General features: G+C 42.9%; 1 protein-coding gene across 1 annotated transcript; it reads left to right on the top strand.

The window, feature by feature from the left end:
* Positions 1 to 299: 299 nt before the first annotated feature.
* On the top strand, positions 300 to 15,786 carry LOC149441037 (serine protease 53-like). Its single transcript, XM_089657851.1, has 14 exons — positions 300 to 332; positions 2,103 to 2,163; positions 3,907 to 4,069; positions 4,516 to 4,808; positions 4,960 to 5,126; positions 5,394 to 5,637; positions 5,850 to 6,000; positions 6,970 to 7,232; positions 7,540 to 7,700; positions 7,950 to 8,190; positions 10,430 to 10,592; positions 11,113 to 11,381; positions 13,081 to 13,223; positions 13,366 to 15,786. The coding sequence occupies exons 1-14, from the start codon at positions 300 to 302 to the stop codon at positions 14,071 to 14,073; spliced, it is 3,060 nt and encodes a 1,019-aa protein (XP_089513977.1). The 3' UTR covers positions 14,074 to 15,786.
* Positions 15,787 to 17,224: the final 1,438 nt, after the last annotated feature.

Here is a 17,224-nt window from a genome sequence, read left to right as displayed (position 1 = left end):
CTGGAGCCCTGTGCGTTGTCATACACTGATGGCCTTAATTCTTACAACAGATGAGCCCTGATGGGGAAACCGCCGAGCCTCCGAAACGTGTTGGTTGTTTCAGGTTTTCCGATGTTGAACCAATACTGACATTGTTGGCATTCTCATTAGACCTTGTACATGCTGATCCTCAACTCTGGTTCCAATATCTTCAAGGGGTGTCCTGTTGTGGTGAAGAAGTCCTTACTGAAGCCACCATGCCCTGCCATATGTTGATTGCCTTTTTGCAAGTCCTATTATTATACATCAGATGAGTCATGATGAAGGAGGAGATCTTCGAGCCTCCGAAACACGTTGGTTGTTTCAGGTGTTCCCATGATGAACCAGTACCAACATTTTTGGCATTCTCATTAGACCTTCTACATGTTGTTCCTCCACTCTGGTTCCATTACCTTTCAGGGGTGTCTTGTTGTGGTGAAGAACACCTACTGGAGCCCTGTGCCTTGTCAAACTCTGATGAACCAATACCAACATTATTGGCGCTCTTACTAGATCTTGTACATGTTGATCCTCCACTCTGGTTCCAACATCTTCAAGGTGTGTCCTGTTGTGGTGAAGAACACCTTACTGGAGTCATTGGGGTTTATTTACTAAAGCTGGAGAGTCCAAAATCAGACTCACTTCTGCATAGAAACCAATCAGCTTCCAGGTTTCATTGCCAAAGCTTCATTGAACAAGCTGAGGTTAGAAGCTGATTGGTTTCTATGCAGAAGGGAGTCTGATTTTGGACTCTCCAGCTTTAGTAAATAAACCCCATTGTGTCCTGCCATGATCTGATTGCCTTTTCCAAGTCCTATTACTTACAAAAGATGAGCCCTGATGAAGGGGGGAGATGTTCAAGCTTCTGAAACGCGTGGGGGATTTTCAGGTTTTCTGATGATGAACCAATACCAATATTGTTAGTGCTCTCATTAGACTTTGTTCATCAGCTCTGGGTCTCATATCCAAATAGCAAAACCCTCATCTTCTGCAATGTTCAGGCTTCAATTCAAAGATACACCTGCAGTCCCATTTTCTGCCACTAGATGTCCTTAGTCTGATGGACAACATCCTTCAGCCCACTTCCTCTGAGCCCTTGTCATGCAGGGCCTGCCTCCAGCCTGTTGACTGGACAATGAAAGGAGAAGCAGCACAATGATGAGCTCATCTCTCTGTTACTCTGCTCTGTCCTCCTATCAGCATGCTTCTTGTCAGCTCATCAACTGTTTGGCTCCTTGTGCTGCTTCTCCCTCTCACACAGCAACTGAGCTGTACAGAGACTGCAAAAAGCTGATACTGGGCTACATTCAGGGACTTACACTGTGTGCATTGTAACAGTAGATTGTAGGGGCAAACTGACAACTCACGGGGCCCTGGGCAATAGGGGATCATGGGGCCCGTGTCCTCGCCCACACCCAAAAAAGCCTATGAAAAAGCCAATGAAAGGCACCAGGGGCATCTCATGGGGCCCCCTACTGACCCCGGGCCCTCGGGCAGTTCCCGAGTGCTCGAATGGTCAGTCTGCCCCTGGTAGATTGAACGATGTATTAATGAATATAAAGCTGCATTCATTTCTGTCTTTTATATTTAACAAAATAATATGGTGTGGGGTGACTCTCAGCAACCAATCAAAGATTTTAGAACTATTTAGAATATCTTAAATCTGATGAAATTTATATGCCCCCAGCTGGAGCATCTATGATCACACTGTTTCCACTGCTGATTACTGAGCAATAACAGCCACAGTGCAGGAAGTAAAAGTGATGTCCCCCCAGCGCCAGTCTGCTGTACGGAGCTGGGATCCGGCAGTGATGGGTGCAGCGGGGATAATGTACAACACGCTCCCCAACAAAGAGAACTCGCCGTGTCATTGGCTGCCCTGACATGATTGTTAAAGGGACACGACCTTACAGGTGACAGTAGAGTGAATGGTGGAAGGAACTGGCCCCCCAGGCGGGTGGGATCGCTTCCAGGGAAGAACCAAGCAGGAGAGGAGAAAGGTGCAGCTGAGTCACCATCCCTGACGTGGGGGGGGGGTCTGGAATGTTCTATAGAAGTGAAATAGAGCGTGCACATCCCTATAGAAATCACTAACCCGCCTGTGTCCTCTCTCTGCAGCGCTCCAGGCAGTGACAGCAACCACAGGTAAGTGATCGGGGTCACCAGCAGTTACTGAGGTATTTGGTACATTTCACACCGGGGAGTTCTGGGGAAACACACAGCGGGGGGGGGGGGGGGGGGGGGAATAACAGAATTTATTATCTATTTCCGTTAAATAAATAAATAAAACTGAGGAACAAATATTCATATAGTGAGAGTGTTTATAATATGTATAATGGTTTGTTATTAAACTGTGAGTGAGGGAGATGATAGATAGATAGACAGACAGACAGACAGACAGACAGACAGACAGATAGACAGATAGATAGATAATAGACAGATAGATAATAGATAGATAGATAATAGATAGATAGATAGATAGATAGATAGATAGATAGATAGATAGATAGATAGATAATAGATAGATAGATAGATAGATAGATAGATAGATAGATAGATAATAGATAGATAGATAGATAGATAGATAGATAGATAGATAGATAATAGATAGATAGATAGATAGATAGATAGATAGATAGATAGATAGATAGATAATAGATAGATAGATAGATAGATAATAGATAGATAGATAGATAGATAGATAGATAGATAGATAGATGATAGATAGATAGATAATAGATAGATAGATAGATAGATAGATAGATAGATAATAGATAGATAGATAGATAGATAGATAGATAATAGATAGATAGATAGATAGAATATAGATAGATAGATAGATAGATAGATAGATAGATAATAGATAGATGATAGATAGATAATAGATAGATAGATAGATAGATAGATAATAGATAGATAGATAGATAGAATATAGATAGATAGATAGATAGATAATAGATAGATGATAGATAGATAGATAATAGATAGATAGATAGATAGATAGATAATAGATAGATAGATAGATAATAGATAGATAGATAGATAGAATATAGATAGATAGATAGATAGATAGATGATAGATAGATAATAGATAGATAATAGATAGATAGATAGATAGATAGATAGATAGATAGATAGATAATAGATAGATAGATAGAATATAGATAGATAGATAGATAATAGATAGATGATAGATAGATAATAGATAGATAGATAGATAGATAGATAGATAGATAGATAGATAGATAGATAATAGATAGATGATAGATAGATAATAGATAGATAGATAGATAGATAGATAATAGATAGATAGATAATAGATAGATAGATAGATAGATAGATAGATAGATAGATAGATAGATAGATAGATAGATAATAGATAGATAATAGATAGATAATAGATAGATAGATAGATAGATAATAGATAGATAGATAGATAGATAGATAGATAGATAGATAGATAGATAGATAATAGATAAATAATAGATAGATAATAAATAGATAGATAGCTAGATAGATAGATAATAGATAGATAATAGATAGATAATAAATAGATAATAGATAGATAATAGATATATAGATAGATAGATAGATAGATAGATAATAGATAGATAGATAGATAGATAATAGATAGATAATAGATAGATAGATAGATAGATAGATAGATAGATAGATAGATAATAGATAGATAGATAGATAATAAATAGATAGATAGATAGATAGATAGATAATAGATAGATAGATGATAGATAGATAGATAGATAGATAGATAGATAATAAATAGATAGATAATAGATAGATAGATAGATAGATAGATAGATAGATAGATAGATAGATATCTGAATAGAGAATCTCGTGTAGTTGATGAAGCTCCTCTTTCTCTGGCAGCCTGTGGGAAGGCGGGATTGCAGTCCAGGATCTTCGGTGGAAGTTCAGTTGTTCCGAGTGAATTTCCGTGGCACACCACATTGACCTACAAAGGGAAGCCATACTGCGGGGGGAGCCTGGTCTCTGATAGGTGGGTGATCACCGCCTCTCACTGCTTCGATCGGTAAGTGGAATGTAGCCATACGTCTAGTTGGGGCCATGGGGAATGGACATTGTCCTTTTGTGGAAGATAAATGAAATGGGAAACGTGATCCAGTTGGTGGATGTTTCCATAGTGAATGGATCACATGGACAATCATACACACATACTCTGATATCTTGTCTCCACGGTGAGCACTGGACCCAGCTGGAGAAGTATCCACGAGCCTCATATCATAAGTCTGGACCAGGTTCCTGATAATGACAATGGTGGACCATATTGTTCTGTCTAGTCTAATCTTTGCGGTTTTATACAGAAACAATATTGTCTTCATCTCACAGAACATTCCATTTCCGAACCCGTTTATTGCTTCATTCTACGTTGTATTGAACGATTCTGTCAAAGGTTTATAATGTTGATTTCAAGGTGAAGAAACCTCAAAATAATTAATATCAGTTCTCTTATTTAAGTACAGCCACTGAGGACAAAAGGGACCCCAAGTTATGGCAAGTTCACCTGGGTGTCACCAAAATGGGGTTCAAGCCAGTGGAAAGCAGCGTGGTCACCGTGGTACCATCCCGGATTGTGATCCACGAGAGTTATACGAAATACCTCAAAGGCTTCGACATCGCTCTGGTGGAGCTGCCAGCTGCAGTGAATTTCACTAATTTCATCTCTCCTATTTGCCTCCCGGAGAGAACCCACCGATTCAACCTGCGCAGAACCTGCTATGCCACCGGCCTGCAGAACGTGCCGGAAGGCGGTGAGTAGAAGAGGTGGGGCATGGGAAATGGGAGTCCTATGCACCTTATGTCAGCATCTTTCAGATACTGACTCTTCCATGTTTGGGGACTTTGTTTTTCAAGCATCCTTCACAGCCTTGAATGAACTTTTCTTCTTCTTACCTTATTTAGTGCCCCTGGACAGCAAGCGGTTCTTACAGAAAGTTGGCCAAATTTTGATTGGTTGGCGAACCTGCAATTGCATCTACAACACACACATGAGACCTGATTTAAGCAACCCCGCAAACCCCAGCATGTTGTGCATTACAGAGAGTGACGGAAAAAAGGGCCCATGTCAGGTGAGTACATGGACATGGAATACCACTGGTGTTTGGACATGGTGATGATCAGGGGCGGACTGACCATTTGAAAACTCGGGCACTACCCGAGGGCCCGGGGTCAGTAGGGGGCCCCATGAGATGCCCCTGGTACCTTTTTCATAGGCTTTTTTGAGTTTGGGCAAGGACACAGGGGCCCCATGATCCCCTGTTGCCCAGGGCCCCATGAGTTGTCAGTCCGCCCCTGGTGATGGCATACGATGGATCAATCTTGTGTTTCTTTTTCAGGGAGACTCTGGCGGGGCTGTGGTTTGTGAGGAAGAGGGGGTCTGGTTCATTGCTGGAGTCATCAGCTTTTCCCAAGGTTGTCACTTGCTGAACAGTCCCACCATTCTATCTTCTGCCTCCTTCTACCAAGACTGGATTAAGCAAAAGACTGATCATCAGGCCTCCTTCTCTCCCCAGACCTTGGCAGTGGTGGACGATGCGGACAATGACACTTGCAGCGACCTTCTCAGTAATCACACAGCAGGTAACATCTAGAATGGACACACCTAACATCTCCTTGGCTTCTCAATTCTTAGCAACAGCAGTTAGGCAACACCAAAGACTCAGCTGTAGTCATTTATCTATTTCATCTCAAGCTGTAGACAAGGTGACATTGGTCATGACTACTCTCTCAGCTGACACAACTGTGTGTAAGACAAAATATGACAGGATATCTCATAATTCTTCTTTTTTGAGGTTGTGGAATCTCACAGGTCAGTGATCCTACTTCCAGCAGTCCTGGAACATGGCCATGGCAGGTGGACCTCTGGAGAGATGGGAAGAGGGCATGCAGCGGGACCCTTATCTCAGCCACTTGGGTGATAACAGCTGCAGAATGTTTTATTGGGTAAGATATTGTGCCGCAGAGCTGTGAGACATTAAGTCAATTGGAACGCAATCTACAGCAATAAAGACACCAAGGGGTTTATTTACTAAAGCTGGAGAGTCCAAAATCAGACTCCCTTCTGCATAGAAACCAATCAGCTTCTAACCTCAGCTTGTTCAATGAAGCTTTGGCAATGAAACCTGGAAGCTGATTGGTTTCTATGCAGAAGGGAGTCTGATTTTGGACTCTCCAGCTTTAGTAAATAAACCCCCAATAGTCTGAGGAATAAAGGACTATATCCTTGCCAACAGCCTTGAGGCTGAACAAATTTGGAGGGCAGTAAATACTGTACATGCACATATGTCAAGTCAGGTTTACTATTCTTTGCTGGACTTATATTAGAGTAATAAAAAAACTAGTTATAATATAGCACCAGCATGCTAGCGCTAGCATTACAGAGTAGAAGCATCAAGCCCATGACGTTTATACCCCACCTTACTGCTTGTACAAACATGGCCAAGATCCAATACTAGATGGAATCCACTTATTCCTCCCGTTATGATTTCAGGTTTGGTAGGAAACTGAATACCCTGGAGTAAACCCTACTATCTTGGTGAGAGCATACCGACTCCCAACAAGATTTTTTGTCTGTGGGTCACTGAAACCAAGATCTAAGGGATGCACCAAGCTCTCGAAAAAGCAGAACAGCAGCAAAATCAGCATTTGTCAGGATATGGAATACAATTCAGTCACACGTGCAAAACGACCCCACCATTAATTTAATCCAGTCTACTTTTGCTCCACCAATTGTAAGACTGTGCCTGGTAGAATATAAATTGCTTCCCTCCAGTGGGAATGTTAGCAACGTACAGGGATTTGCCTTTAAAGGCCTCAAACTCATTTGTAGAGTAAATTTATCTGGAATGCTATAGGGTCTTGCTTTATGGCTTACCTGCGACTACTACATCACTATTTGTATTTCTCTTACAGCTCTGACTCTTCTGAGCTGCCAAAGGACTGGTCAGTCACAGTGGGTAGCGGGACATCCGTGATGAGGGACATTGCGGTGCAGAAGATCAGTGTTCATGGGTCTTACATCAGTCCTGATAAGGGTTCCAACCTGGCTCTGGTTATGCTGGCTCAGCCCGTGCCCTTGGGACCATACAGCCAAGCTGTCTGCTTGCCCGATTCCTCCTATCCTATGCCATATGGTTCTTCATGCTGGCACATAGTTGGGAACAATTCCCATCATGGTAAGTAGGAAAGTCTGCTAAATTAATCGTAATATATTCCAATCCAAGTAGAAGTAAGCTTGGGTTGCCAAATCTTGGTTTTATATTGTGAAGGTTCAATGACTCCTGCTATGGACCATGGATGACGGGACCATGGTGGGCATATGTGCATTTTTAATTTAATGACAGTTTTGTTGCTCAGCTGAGGTAAGATAAGATCTCAATTTTTAAATTATACTCATACTTCTAACCTCCACAATCCTCTAATGCCAAATAATACATAATTCTAGGAGCAACTGTCAACCTGTATTTCATTTCTGATCCTTAGAAGACCAGATGGGTGCACCACATGGAGACAAATTGGAGCTGTTAGGCCCCAACCAGTGTAACTGCATCTACAGCCGACCAAACTCCGACAACCGCACTAAGTCTGTATTGGAGGGGATGATATGTGCATCCAGAGAGGGTGTGAACAGCAGCCAATGCCTGGTAAGTGACCCCACAGCTCTACTACCTTTAATCCTCTCCTGCATATGGCTACTCAGGTGGCAGGGTGGCAGGCATTTGGCAATTTAAAATCATGTTTCTGTTTTTTTTATATGTGCATTCCTTGTTTCCTATGTCATCAGACAATGTTGGCTGAATACCAGCAGTTAGATGGTAGTTTGCTCTAGCCAATTTGATGACACTAATTATAAGCCAAGTTTCCAACTTTCTAATCCACTGTTGTGTTTGCAGGGTGACTTGGGTGGACCCCTTGTGTGTAAAGAAAATGGGACTTGGTTCCTGCTGGGTGTGTATAACTGTGGAGGAGGATGCAGGGAAGGAACAGATTCTACACAGCCAAGAGTGTTTACCCAAGTAACCATGTATGAGGACTGGATAGACAAGGAGACAAGAGAAATGTTTCTCCGACCTGTAATCCATGCACCACCACCCAAGCCAGACACGGACAGATGTTCTTCTGACAGTCCAAGAGGTACATATATACAGTAGATCACTGTTGCTTTGAGACTTAGGAGGTGAAGCTGTGTCTGTTTCCTGAGGGTGGAAGCTTTATTTCATACATATTTTATATCACTGGTGGTATGAGACATAAGTTGTGGAACTTTGCCTTGGTTCCTGAAGGTAGAAACTCTACCTCATACTGTGCATATTGTATATCACTGGTGGTATAAGAAATATGTGGTGGAACTGTGTCTGCTTCCTGAGGGTGGAAGCTTTATTACATACATAATGTATATCACTGGTGGTATTAGATATAAGTGGTGGAACTTTGTCTTGGTTCCTGAGGGTAGAAGTTCTACCACATACATATTGTATATCACTGGTGGTATGAAACATAAATGGTGTAACTGTGTCTGGTTCCTGAGGGTGGAAGCTCTGCTACATACATACTGTATATCACTGGTGGTATGAGACATACTGTACTTGGTGGAATTTTGTCTTGGTTCCTGAGGGTAGAAGTTCTACCACATACATATTGTATATCACTGGTGGTATGAAACATAAGTGGTGGAACTGTGTCTGGTTCCTGAGGGTGAAAGTTCTGCTACATACATATTGTATATCACTGGTGGTATGAGACATACGTGGTGGAACTTTGCCTTGGTTCCTGCAGGTAGAAACTCTACTACATACTGTACATATTGTATATCACTGGTGGTATGAGACATAAGTGGTGGAACTTTGCCTTGGTTCCTGAGGGTAGAAACTCTACCACATACTGTGCATATTGCATATCTCTGATGGTATGAGACATACGTGGTAGAACTGTGTCTGGTTCCTGAAGGTGGAAGCTTTATTACATACATATTGTATATCTCTGGTGGCATGAGACACAAGTGGTGGAACATTGTCTTGGTTCCTGAGGGTTGAAGCTCTACCAAATACATACTGTATATCACTGGTGGTATGAGACATAATTGGCGGAACTGTGTCTGGTTCTTGAAGGTGGAAGCTTTACTTCATACATATTGTATATCACTGGTGGTATGGGGAATACGGGGTGAAGCTATGTCTGGTTCCTTAGGGTTGAAGCTTTACTACATTCGTATATCATTGGTGATGATCTGGTTCCTTATGTGCTAAATGAAGATATGCTGGTGGGGCTCTGGATCAGGATTTTGGTAGATATTTAGACCTGTTGATGTTCTCGTTAGGAGGCTGCTATCTCAGGTCCAACGAATCAGAGAAAGAGGTCCTCAGATTGCCAGTAGTAAGTTTGGTAGCGTAAGAAGAGCACCAGATCTATGGCTGAGAAAAAAAAAGGCTTGCTCTAATTGCTCCGGGTCTTGCAACAGGGTCATTGGCCAGAGCAGGCCTCAATCCATGCTAGATATATCAACTTCAGTCCAGCTTTATTCAGACCCTCACCTGTATAACCCCTGATAAAGAGGATTTGGTGGAATCCCCAAAATGCATTGGGTATCATTTTTACTATTATTACTAATAAAAATTGTACTGGACTCTAAACCATGTGTCTGGCGCTCTCTTCACTCTTCCAAACGTACTACTGGTTCCTGAGCATAAAGGCTTCACTACATACAATATGTGTGTTTGGTTCCTGGGTGGTCCCTAAGTTTTGCAGTTAGGCCTGGTCTTCCTGTAGTTTTAGAGGCTTCTCTTAAATCTTGCTGCAAGTTCACATAGGCTCCTTCAGTACAAGAATCCAAGGTGATGATATCATTGTTACATCAGAGTTAGATGAAGGCAGGGGCGGACTGACAACTCATGGGGCCCCCGGGCAATAAGGGATCATGGGGCCCCTGTGTCCTTGCCCAAACTCAAAAAAGCCTATGAAAAAGGTACCAGGGGCATCTCAAGGGGCCCCCTAATGACCCCGGGCCCTAGGGCAGTGCCCGAGTTTCCAAATGGTCAGTCCGCCCCTGGATGAAGTCATGATATGTTTTTGCTAATAGTTTGGGAACAATGGTTGCTGTGATGTACGTAGTGCCAGGGTCCTTGTTCCTGGAGGGCCCATAAGCCTCTCCACCACTTCTAGAACATATCAAATATGTTGCAGTTTGTTGAATGTTTTCTCTTGACTCTAGTATACCACCCATTTAGCAGTGTGCCAGTTCATAAATACTATTTATTGTTCTTTTGGACAGTTTGGCCATATATTTGATATGCCGGGGCTATGATTCAGTCACTGTCTTGGCCCAATGTTTTTAAAGGGTAATAGTTAATCACACCTAATCTCCTGTGCTCGGCAGGTTGTGGAAAACCGGCTGTATCTCCCAGTCGTGAGCTCATCGGGGATGCCACAGATAAGATGTGGCCATGGCAGGTCAATCTTCAACAGTTTGAGTCCCACATCTGCTCCGGAGTCCTTATTACAGAGACCTGGATCCTCACAGCGGCTCACTGCATTCCCAGGTACATGGCTTGGTACACAGTAACTTTATTTTACTTTTATGCTCATGACTAAAGTATCACATTTTTGAAAATGTTTAAACTTTTTTTTTTCCTTTCAGCATTACTACAGTTTGATGAATGGGCAAATTTTTGCCGGTTAATTCAAACTCTGGCCATCAATGCCTTGTCATTAGTAATACTTTGATATGTGAGCCCTTTAGTCTTCCTTCGGACCTTTTCACATTTTGTTCAACTAACGTTGTAGTGGTAGACTTGAGCTGTAGTGTAGATGCATTCATGGTGCCTACTTTACCTCATGTACTAGCTTTTATCTCATACACTGAAGGGAATACTTTAAAGAAAGGATTGCCTGTATTTGGGTGTGCCGTAATACTTTGAGATGATGAAAGTGGTTGCTTCAATGGAAATGAGCCAATCCAGCTCCCCCCAAGAAATGGTTATGGAATGCTACATAGAACTTTTCCTTAATTTTATTGATCCCAATACTTGCAATATGTTTTCTTCTCTACATTCTCCGCAGCTACACATCTCCTAATGAATACAACATCATCCTAGGCCGCAAGGAGCAGAACGAGCCAAGCCCTCGAGAGGTACAGCGTCAGATCAAGAAGGTGGAGCGCCACCCAGGCTACAAGCCAGAGACGGGAGAGAATGATGCGGCTTTGGTGGAGATGAACTACGGTGTCACTTTCAGCGATTACATCCTGCCGATCTGCTTGGCGCCTGACCAGTCTTCACCCCCCACTGACGAATGCTGGGTCATCGGATGGGGAAGGGTGTACCCTTCAGGCAAGTCACTGCTCTGAACACTGAGCCATTTAATAGTCTTTCTTAGATGTCATCAAACTATTCATACTTTGTTTACAAAGAGTAAGAACTCTGTGATGTTTATACAATGTATAGAATGAGTCATTTACACGGCTGAGACAGATTGTAATAAACGGGAACATGCTACATATTCATAGATGGCCATAAAGTTATATGTTAGTATGCACTCAGCAGCCTTCAGGAAAAAAAAAGTTTCTGTGTTCAGATGTATGGTTTACCCACCACTCCATTTCATCATGTCAGTCTCTTGTCTAAGCCCATGTTTTGTTGGCTGAGATACTATCAAGTTTAACCTCCAATAACTGCAAAACATTGTAGACCAAAGCAAGGCTCCCTACCCTCATCCCCATTCACCTAAGATAAACTGGGGAATTATCATACAAGAGGAAATTCTCCAACTTTACTCTTAACGTTTTTGCAATGCTTTGAAGATATTGTCTTTCCTGTACATGGAACTCAAGATCTGATAACAGTCCTTGGCAGAAAAATAAACATTCATGAGGCTGTTGAACCAGGAAATATCTGATTGCCTTTGGGGGAATTAGGAAGACATTTTTTATTCCCTAACTGCTTTTTTTGCCTTCCTCTGGATCAATTGTAGGTAAAAGGTTCTGTGTATTGGTTTTCTATTTATTTATTTCAATTTCAGCCTTTCTCAACCCATTTACCCCAAAGGAACCCCAAAGATAATTTTCATGTCTTCAAGGTACCTTCCTAAAAATAATTAAACGGGGGTCAATGGGAATGCTTCTTATGTTGGTGGTCAGTAGGAAAAATGGAACCCTTACAGTACTGGTCAGAATGCTACTCTCTATCTATCCATTCAGTCGTATCCAGCCCTTGCAATTGCATGGACCGTCACTCGTAAGCAACTTTTTCCATGAATTTTCTTAGCAATTATTTTACAGGGTAGGTTGCCAGGTCTTTCCCCAACCCCTACCATGCAGGAGATCCCACATGGCCAGGGATGAAACTAGGACAATTTAGACATGAGCCAATTAACCTACCAGCATGTCTTTGGAGTGTGGGAGGAAACTGGAGTACCCAGAGGAAACCCATGTGAACACAGGGAGAACATGCAAACTCCATGCAGGAGGCACCATGGTTGGGAATCAAACCCATGACCCAATTACTGCAAGGCAGAAGTGCTAACCACTAAGCCACTGTGCCGCCCAATGGTACCCTAAAGACAGCTAATGAGATAATTAGTGCCATGCTGCTGGCTTTGTCAACTGGCGTTGGTCCTGAAACTATGCAGGCACCATCCAATTAGCCAGAACTCATGGCTATTGGCTATTCTATTTATTTATTTTTTCTATTGGGTGAACTAGATGGACTTGTGTCTTTTTTTCAACCATTAAATATGTAACTATTCAATCTTATATTGGATCTGTTTAAACGTAATTGTTAGATCACCTCTAAGTCACCCTTTTCCCCAAGCTTTTTTTGTTTAGATTTTGTATGTTTATTCAGATGTATTATATCTTTATGGTATGGTTTCCCATGAAGGAACCTTTACAAAATCTCTAATGTCCTCTACACTGGCCAAACATGTCCCCCATATTATGACTTTACAAGTGATTCATCCTAGAGAAATGCTATGTTTGCATTATGTATCAAGTAACAGTTCTGTATTATTCTGTGTCCCTTCTTTTTCCAGATAAAACCTTCTCTCCTCCATTGAGGCACCTTCGGGTCCATCTCAGGGATGGAAAGGACTGTGGGTCTGTGAAAAACATAACACAGACTGGTGGACCAGGGCAGATTTGTGTAGCTGCTAACAGTACTGAATTTTCATGCTTGGTATGTACCTGAGGACTTGGTGGTGGGATAAAGAAAAGGAACTGGTGCATGGCTGGTGCATGATGGGACGAGGCAACTCTTCTTCTTAAAACGTCTCTTCCCCCTGTCATTTCATATTCATTTTTCTGCACTTTTTCTTCAGCTGGATGACAGTGCCCCTCTTGTATGCCAACCGATCTCCAAAGGTCCTTGGTTCCTGTTCGGTTTTGGCAGCCAAACTTCTCCAACCAAAAGGAATCCCTGTCCAAGTAACTTCACTTCTGTGGTTCCCATGTTATCATGGATCAGAAGGGTGGTTCCCAAAAAGGACCTGAGTCTCTTGGAGAGGAACACAACAGTTCCGACACCTGGCTACAATGAGTCATTGGCCTCTCCTTATACAACACCGATATCAAATCCTCTGAACACCACTTTGGGGGGTCCACAAAGCACTACCACATCCTACAAAGAGAGTACTGTTTCTACAGATGTCCACAATGTCCACAAAGAGAGTACTGTTTCTACAGATGTCCACAATGTCCACAAAGAGAGTACTGTTTCTACAGATGTCCACAATGTCCACAAAGAGAGTACTGTGTCTACAGATGTCCACAATTTCACTGCTAAGAGCACCCAAAGTTCCTGTCTAGGAGCCAACAATGGAAGTGGTATCAATTGTTCTGGGCACACAACGGTGCCACCACAGATTCAAAACTCAACCTTGTCTTCTTCAATAACGACTCAAAACAATGGCTCAACAGGGAGCACAGCAGCCTCTCGAGTGGAGGCCTTGTGGAGGAGCTGGAAAGTCCATGATCTCCTGGCTGTTCTTTTTCTTTATCATTACTGCTTATTGGTTTCTGGAGACTAGATGTGCAGACAGCCGACCTTCTGACCAGCCAAAAACTTAATCTAGAGGTGTTACAGTAATTAAGAATTCAGTCAATGGGTTTTCATCCACAACCTACAAACTGATGGAAATGCATTTCTATGAGCCAATGTCATCAGTCAAACATATTATTGTGCACTGAATGATTACATACATATGTGAAGCACAGGATGAAGCCCTGTCCCTCTCTCTGAGCCAACTCCCATTCAAAGGATCAACAAAGTCTTGAGGCCAATGTTGGCCTTTGCCTTATTAGCATTTCCCATTTCTTGTGTAAACCCAAGACCAAACATTTTTTATAATTCAACTTACCAATGCTTAAATGTAGAGGCCGGATTTGTTTTCTTTTTTTTCCAGGTCTTTCCCCTTTATTTTCACCTGGTGATCCTGCCAGTAACACACTTCCTGTCCTAAGGTGTGAACACTCACTGGAGGAACAGCATGGTCAACCTAGGTTGCCCGTCTGATCTTGCCTACAAACAGCTCCCTCTATTCTCATCTCCATAACATAGTCAGGATGGCTGTTCTATAGTCCACAGAGGTGAACTGGACTTGGGATATCAGTGCAGCACAGGCAGACCTAAGTATGCTATTCGGGTCCTTTATTGTTGCTGGTCCCTGATGGTCATTCCATGATGACCTCACCACTGTAGATCCTGAGAGGACCCCGCTGATGGACAGCCAATAGGAAGTGTCTATGTCATGCGGGCAATGACAAGGACACACAAAGGAGAACTCCGTCTCTGCAAACAGAAGAAGATAGAAGACTTGGGACTGGAGTGTCATGTGACTGTGGCTTTAGGTGAGTAAAAGGGGCAATCAGTTAGAGGGGGTGGGGAGCGTGAGCCCAGAGATCAACCTTGTAATGCTTGTTGTGTAATATATACCTTTATAAAGCCTACAAAAATCATGTTTTGTACAGGGAAACGCCGAGTGTTTTTATTTATTTGCTGAAATATAAAATCTTTTTACAGTATTGCACACTAAGATGACGGCTGCTTGGGTAGAGGAGACTAAGAAAAACTGTGAAATAATAAACAATGCAAACCTAAAGTAGATGTAACCCTCATCACTAAAATCTCATAAAATCTTTAACATGCTATTGCCATGAGGGCCCTTGTTTAGGCACTTCCTGTTATAGGGTGACAACTGTCTCCCAACTGCCGTTCTGTGTTGTCACCCTGTCATGTGCTCCCCTGGTGGTGACTACATGCAGCTTGCAATTGGGCAGGCATGGTTCACCGTTGTCATTATCAGGAAAACGGTCCTGACCTACGGTGTGCAGTCGATTCTCAGGCAAGTGCATGTAGACAGGAATTGGATGAAAGAGGCCGGAGGAGATCAACACAACTGAGAAGGGCAAAAGGATAAAAAAAAAAGTAAAAAATTGATTTTTTGTGGAAAGAAATGACAATTGTTCACGATGCGCAGGGCAAAACAAATGTCCGTCAGATGGGGTTTCATCTACTTTAGGACAAAGATATGTATTAGCAGTTTTGTAGCGTGTAGTAGACATGTTACAGTCATAGGAACAGTATTTACTAAATGAATGTCATCACTTTACCTCCCGTGTCTTCATTCTCTACAGTATTAGCAGAACGAAGAATAAAAATCAACTTAAGTTTGTTTTAATGATTATTGTCAAGATTTGTGAATTTATTGCTGTAAAAAAAATAAAAAGTTTTTTTCAATGTACAGCAATCACACAATATTTCTGATGTATAAAAAAAGGTCTAAAAAATTCATAAGAATGCAAAGTATTACAAAGTATTACACTGGTATATCTGGGGGGTCCGAGCACCACCACTTAAAGGGCACCCTGGTGTCGTCAGTGATATGCGGAGTGGTAACAGTGTGTCCAGTGCTGGAAAACTTTCTGAAAGAAGCCGGAACTGGCAGTCAAAGCCTAATATGGTCCCATCCCAACACCTAATATGGTCCCATCCCATCTGGGACAGATAGCTGGGCATGGGACTGTGTGTTCAGGTAAGAAAATACCAATGCTGGTGGGGGGTTACCATTATTGTTACAGTCAATGACCACCAATGTTGGGGGTTATTGTTCCAGCCAGCCACTGACCACGGATGCTTGGGGGTTATTGTTCCAGCCAGCCACTGGCCACCAATGCTTGAGGGTTATTGTTAAAGCCATCCACTGACCACCAAAGCTTGGTGGTTATTGCTCCAGCTAGCCACTGACCACTAATGCTTGGGGGTTGTTGTTCCAGCCAGCCACTGACCACTAATGCTTAGGGGTTATTGTTCCATCCTACCACTGACCACCAAGCTTTGGGGGTTATTGTTCCATCCTACCATTGACCACCAAGCTTTGGGGGTTATTGTTCCAGCCTACCACTGACCACTAAACTTTGGGTGTTATTGTTCCAGCCTACCACTGACCACCAAGCTTTGGGGGTTATTGTTCCAGCCGTCCACTGGCCACCAATGCTAGGAGGGGTTATTGTTCCTGCCAGCCACTGACCACCAATGCTAGGAGGGGTTATTGTTCCAGCCAGCCACTGACCACTATTGCTAGGGGGTTATTGTTCCAGCCTACCACTGACCACTATTGCTAGGGGGTTATTGTTCCAGCCTACCACTGACCACTAATGCTTGGGGGTTATTGTTCCAGCCAACCACTGGCCAACAGTAACGCGGTGTTTATTGTTCCAGGCAGCTACTAACCACCAATAGGGATTTACTGTTCCAGACAGCTACTGACCATCAATGCTGGGGGGTTACTGTTCTAGACAGTCACTGTACACCAATGCTAGGGGGGGATATTTGTTACGGACAGCCTCTGACCACTTATGCTGGGCAGAAAGGTGGCGGGGGGGAAGGGAGAGGATTATCATTCCAGCCAGCCACCTGACCACTAATGCTAGGGGGAGATTATACCAAACAGCCACTGACCACTAAATCTGGGGAGAAGGGGGGTGGCCATTGTTCCGGCCAGCCACTGACCACCAATGCTAGAAGGGGTTATTGTTCTGGCCAGCCACTGACCACCAATGCTAGGAGGGGTTATTGTTCCGGCCGGCCACTGACCATCAATGCTAGGAGGGGTTATTGTTCTGGCCGGCCACTGACCATCAATGCTAGGAGGGGTTATTGTTTCGGCCAGCCACTGACCA

This window comes from Staurois parvus, unplaced genomic scaffold (assembly GCF_062004578.1).
Source record: "Staurois parvus isolate SC_StPar_1 unplaced genomic scaffold, SC_StPar_1.0 ptg001035l, whole genome shotgun sequence".
Taxonomy (NCBI): Eukaryota; Metazoa; Chordata; class Amphibia; order Anura; family Ranidae; genus Staurois; species Staurois parvus.
This window is presented reverse-complemented; position numbering and strand designations above follow the sequence as displayed.

What these genes read in the sequence shown, in the direction of transcription:
- LOC149441037 (XM_089657851.1), top strand. Translation starts at nt 300, where the DNA reads ATGAAGGAGGAGATCTTCGAGCCTCCGAAACAC. An exon ending in TGGGAACAATTCCCATCATG is followed by an intron (nt 7,233 to 7,539) that starts GTAAGTAGGAAA and finishes TCTGATCCTTAG; the next exon opens with AAGACCAGATGGGTGCACCA. An exon ending in GCGGCTCACTGCATTCCCAG is followed by an intron (nt 10,593 to 11,112) that starts GTACATGGCTTG and finishes CATTCTCCGCAG; the next exon opens with CTACACATCTCCTAATGAAT.